The sequence below is a fragment of the Thalassophryne amazonica genome, chromosome 9 (assembly GCF_902500255.1).
Source record: "Thalassophryne amazonica chromosome 9, fThaAma1.1, whole genome shotgun sequence".
NCBI classification, from domain to species: Eukaryota; Metazoa; Chordata; class Actinopteri; order Batrachoidiformes; family Batrachoididae; genus Thalassophryne; species Thalassophryne amazonica.
The window spans coordinates 14,302,793-14,308,451 of record NC_047111.1 but is presented as its reverse complement, the minus strand read 5'-3'; the positions used below and the strand labels follow the sequence as shown (position 1 = coordinate 14,308,451).

The following is a 5,659-nucleotide window of genomic DNA, read 5'->3' as shown; positions in this document are numbered from 1 at the left end:
GTTTATCATTACATCTACAAGTGCAAGTTAAAACTCTACCATGCAAAGCGAAAGCCAAACATCAGCAACATCCAGAAACACCGCCGCCTTCTCTGGACCCAAGCTCATTTGATATGGACAGACACAAAGTGGAAAAGTGTGCTGTGGTCTGATGAGTCATTTCAAATTGTTTTTGGAAATCATGGACATCGTGTCCTCTGGACAAAAGAGGAAAAAGACCATCCAGATTGTTACCAGCGTAAAGTTCAAAAGCCAGCATCTGTGATGGTATGGGGGTGTGTTAATGTCCATGGCAGGGACAACTTACACATCTGTGATGGCACCATCAGTGCTGAAAGGGACATCCAGGTTTTGGAGCAACACATGCTGCCATCCAAGCAACGTCTTTTTCAGGGACGTCCCTGCTTATTTCAGCAAGACAATGCCAAGCCACATTCTACATGTGTTACAACAGCGTGGCTTCATAGTAAAAGAGTGCTGGTACTAGACTGGCCTGGCTGCAGTCCAGACCTGTCGCCCATTAAAAATGTGTGACGCATTATGAAGCGCAAAATACGACAACGGAGACCCCGGACTGTTGAACAACTGAAGTCGTACAAGAATGGGAAAGAATTCCACCTACAAAGCTTCAACAATTAGTGTCCTCAGTTCCCAAACGCTTATTGAGTGTTGTTAGAAGGAAAGGTGATGTAACACAGTGGTAAAATACCACTGTCCCAGCTTTTTGGAAACCTGTTGCAGGCATCCATTTCAAAATGAGCAAATATTTGCACAAAAACAATAAAGTTTATCAGTTTTAACATTAAATATCTTGTCTTTGTGGTGTATACAATTGAATATAGGTTGAAGAGGATTTGAAATTCATTGTATTCTGTTTTTATTTACATTTTACACGATGTCCCAACTTCATTGGAATTGGGGTTGTATATTCTCTGAGTTTCACTGCACTCTTACTCACAAAATACGTCATTCTCATGAGAAAACATTTTAAGTTCTCAATAATTGTGACAAGGATTTGCGAATTTCTGCTGATTGTATTCCATAAATAATGGGGTTGAGACTACCTGGAATCAGACGAATTATAATAGCAAAGAATTTCCTGTAATACGAGTACTGTGGGAACCGATTCAGAATAATGATGGTAAATCCACAAACTATCATGATCAGATAGACGGTGAGATGAGTGCTGCAGGTCTTTAAGGCCTTCTTGTTCAGAGATTTGTTCTTACTGGTCAGACAGATGACTGTAATCTTAGTGTACGTGAGAAAGATGCTGCAGATAGAAGATGTAAGTGAGATGGCAGTGAAGGTGAGACCGTAGACATTATTGATGAAGACACTGTCACAGGATAGTCTGAACAGTGAGGCGTTGTCACAGAAAAGATTTGTGATCAGAGTCCTGCATCTGTTGAGTCGGACGGACAGACCGATCAGAATCCCGACCACAACAAAACCCACTCCCCAGGCAGAGAGCGACAGCTTCCACACCATCTCACTGGTCATGATGGTGGTGTAGTGAAGAGGATTACAGATGGCCACGTATCTGTCAAAAGCCATAATCATGAGCACAGTGTGAGAAGCAGTTCCGTATAACATTGTGATGAATGCTTGTACAACACACTCGTGAAAATTAATAAAGCGTTCAGATGTGGACATCAACATGTCTGAGAGGAAACGTGGTATCACAACACAGTTTCCCAGGATGTCGTTAAGTGACAGGTTACAGTAAAGCAGAAACATGGGCTGGTGAAGGTTCTTATTGATAAAAATCAGAAGTGTGATGCCTGCGTTTGCCACCATAATAAACATGTAGGTGAAAAAGACGACGACAAAGACGGCATGAACGTAATCCTCAGAGATATTTAGTCTCTCCAGCTGGAGCACCAAACTGTTGTAGGTGTAGTTTTCCATCATCCTGAAACAACAATAATGAATCATTAAGGCCAAAGAAAATGTTGAGGTCATCTGCATGTTAAAATGTCTGTTACATAAACAGTTCCAGCTTCAGGGTGCAGTGGAACACAAAAGGACAGAAAGAAAACTGCTCAAGTCTAGACTCAGCTCTCAAATACTTTCTAGGAAACTGCAGCTGTAAATTCATGTTTTCTTATGAGGAAAATCCTTCTGTGTTCACTCCATGAAGCTGTAACAAATGATGTACAGCAAAGTTTCAGTAACAGCCCTGGAAGCCTGAATCTCTTTCATCGTTGCTGATGGGTTTCTTGGTGATCAGAGTCCTGCATCTCTTCAGTCGAACAGTCAGAACAATGTGAATCCAGTATTTTTTTTTTGTTATTCAGAAACCCTTTGACATACTTTTTTTTTCATTTTAGATTATAAAAGTGACTTCAAGAATACGAAAGACAAGAAACAGCCACAAAAATCAAATGAAAGATAAGACATCAATTAGCTGTTTGGCTGGTTGGGAAATATTGACACTTGTTTTCCATCAGAACACATCGAACACCACACTGTGTTAGAGTGTGTGTGTGTGTGTGCCCGCTTACCTCTGATGATGTGAAGCTTTTGAGGTGGACCAACAGTTTTTATCAGTTTGATGAGCAGCTAATGGTTCTCCAGCACAACTGTGTTGCATCAGAATGATGTTCTGTTTTTCATTATGCAGCTGACTACCAGCAGCAGCCACCAGTCACTGAACAGATGGGTGACTGGACATGACGAACTGATCAAACCACAGATGAGGACATCACACTCCAAGCAGTTCCGGATCCAGTCTAAGCCCCACCAGATCGAGAGGCTCTGGGCTCCATGTTTCTGGAGCAGTTCAGTACCCTCTTGGCTTGGGGTACATTTTCGAGAGGGGGGTTGCGAAAACCTGACCCAGCTAAGAATCAGGTAGTTGCTGACTGGCGGGTTTTATCTTCTGGTAAACAACTACGTTTCCTCAGTTTTGCCAATTTCTACTGACAGTTTATCTAAACTTTCAGTCAGGTTGCAGCTCCTCTCACCAAACTAAGTTCCCCATGAGTCTATTCTCGTGGTCTCTGGCAGCAGGTCATAACTTCACTAAATTAAAAGTTATTTACCACCGCCCCAGTCCTCATTCAACCTGACCCAAGCTGCCAGTTCATCGTGGAAGTCGATGCCTCTGACACCAGGTTAGGGGCCATTCTATCCCAGTAGTCAGACACACAGGATCTATCCTTGTGCTTTCTTTCCCCCGTCTGCTGACCCGTGCAGAGTCCATCGATGATGTTTTTATATAACATGGCATCAAACAGGACAAAGCGTAGCATTCAGTCGGACAAAGTGGGTCGCATTGACACAACACATTGTGCAGCAGTGTGGGGATCAAATTCATGCAAGTGTCAGGTGGCTTAACACTTCCGAGAAGTTGATCCTGCACTGGTATGCCAAAAATTAAACACATCATAAACTGTTGTATACTGTGCGTAAGCTGTGCGCGAGTGCGCAAAGAAAATTTTGAAATGTTCAAAACATCTGGCACACATTAGTTTTGTGAGCTCCTCATGAACATAATGTAACCTATTCGAAAATACTGCGTGTCAATGCATGAAGCATGTGTGAACCTGAATTTGAGATTATAACAAAATGTTACATCTATAACTGACAGGGTTTTCTCTATATTATCAATATACATTATCAAATAGTAATGTCTTTACTTTGATGTACTCTCTGTGATTGTGTCTTTGATTTTGTTCTCTATTTTTCATATATACATGTATGCATGTGTGGGAGTTAATGTACCATTATTCCTTTAAATAATTACTAATTATCAAAGCAATATACACTGAACTGTTCAAGTAATCATTAACACTGCCAAACGAGAAAGTAAGCAGATGATCTTTGGCTTAGTCAATGTGCAGACTGTTTTGCTAGAATGTGCAGACTGTTTTGCTAGAGTTATGTTTTTGCTAAGTGCAGATGTGCATCTTTAATTAACGGTTCGGCCTTGAGGGAAGAGCAGTGTGACCGGAACACTGTTTCAGGGCTGGACATTATAATGGGAAGCCTAGGAGACTGAGGACTCAAAGCCATAACAGTTTTCATATCAACGTGAGACCAGACTTTGTGTCTTTCCATTGTTTTGTGATATTGACACTCCTATATGCTTGTATGTAACTATATTCAATAAAAAGGAGAAGCAAATGGGCGAGGCTTTCAGAGCAGACAACAGTTCTTGACGAAGGGACTCGCTCATTTGTTCTCTCCTGATCAGGAAAAGAAATTCAGTGACTCCTGCGTGATAATTTTCTGTGTGTGTAAATTGAGTTGTTCTTTCCAGGTCCAACTCTGAACAACTCTGACATGAAGAGCAGAGCAGAAGGTTGTACAGTGTGTGATGAAAGCATTAATGTTGGTGAGGGTGAATTGACAGCAATGTCGAAGCAACAAATAATAACTCAATACTTTGATCATCCTGTGTTTTGATTGAAATAATGTGAACTCTCATGAGATGCAACTAACCCCTGCTGCAAATCAAATAAGAAGCTGCAGGCTTTCATGAAGCATTGATGACCAATGAAGTGCTTATTAATTATTATTCAATGTGTGCAGATTAAGTAAGGCCGTAAAGGAGAGAGATTGTTGGACAACTTTCCCCTTGATTATTGTCCATCCTGACCCATAGTTATTCCTGCAAACCAAACATTGTTTATGTATCTGATTCTATTTATTATTGGTGTTTAAGCATTGATTAATCTAACAGATGTATTCTGGGATGATTTGCTAAAAGATACTTCAATTCACTTTCAGTGATCCTGCATGTTTGATGTTCTGGGCAATTAAAACTGTTTTGACATGACACCTCTTAATGGGTGTTCCCCCACCCCTTGGAACCCCTGCCCAGTATGGAAGGCTGCGAGCCCATGACGGGTAAGATCCCATCTTAAACCCTGGGACAACCTAAGGCAGGCCCAGTCACGATTACTCGACCTTGTCTCTGTGATGCTCTGACTCACTAGGACATGAGGATATGGCACTGGGGTACTGTGGTGGGGTGAAATTTGCCCGTATGCCTACATGGTAAGCAGTATATTGATCTAATTAGAGTATTGGATCATTGTTGGGAATTGAATTGTCATATTAAGATTGGCCTGCACGTAATAATCGATATTAATCAGTGCTTATCATTCATCTAATCAATCAATTTTTGCAAATTAATGCGTCACAATGTCCACCAAACCACTGATGGTGTGTATGCCTAATCCTCAAACAAACCAGTCCTGCCCGCAGCCTTTTCAAGTGGGCAGCTGTCTTAAGTCATGGACCATGTCACGTTTCTACGGCTGGGATGGTTGTACTGGTTAATAATCATTTTGTGATGTTTGGATTTCAGGCATATGCAAAACATTACTGCAGAGCATGTTTAATCTGTGTGAAGCACAACCTGCAGGGTAATGAGGGACCAAAACAAGGGACATTTCCAACACCTCAATACCTGTTTCAAACGATCCATATGGATTTTATTGAATTGAACCAATGTGAAGGGAAAAATATTGCCTAGTATTGATTGATGCATGTAGCAAATGGGTAGAGGTGTTACCTGTTTAACATACAGATGCTCTGACAGTTGCAAAGATACTTTATAGAGACATAATTCCAAGACATGGACTACCTGAAACAATGTACAGTGATAATGGTACACATTTTGTAAATAAATCATCCAACATTTGAC

At 41.0% G+C, this 5,659-nt stretch overlaps 1 protein-coding gene across 1 annotated transcript; it reads right to left on the bottom strand.

Moving 5' to 3' along the window:
- Positions 1 to 987: 987 nt before the first annotated feature.
- Positions 988 to 1,929, bottom strand: LOC117516479 (olfactory receptor 52N5-like). The gene has a single exon (XM_034177388.1). The coding sequence runs from the start codon at positions 1,912 to 1,914 to the stop codon at positions 988 to 990; it is 927 nt and encodes a 308-aa protein (XP_034033279.1). The 5' UTR covers positions 1,915 to 1,929.
- Between the last annotated feature and the right edge of the window lie 3,730 nt (positions 1,930 to 5,659).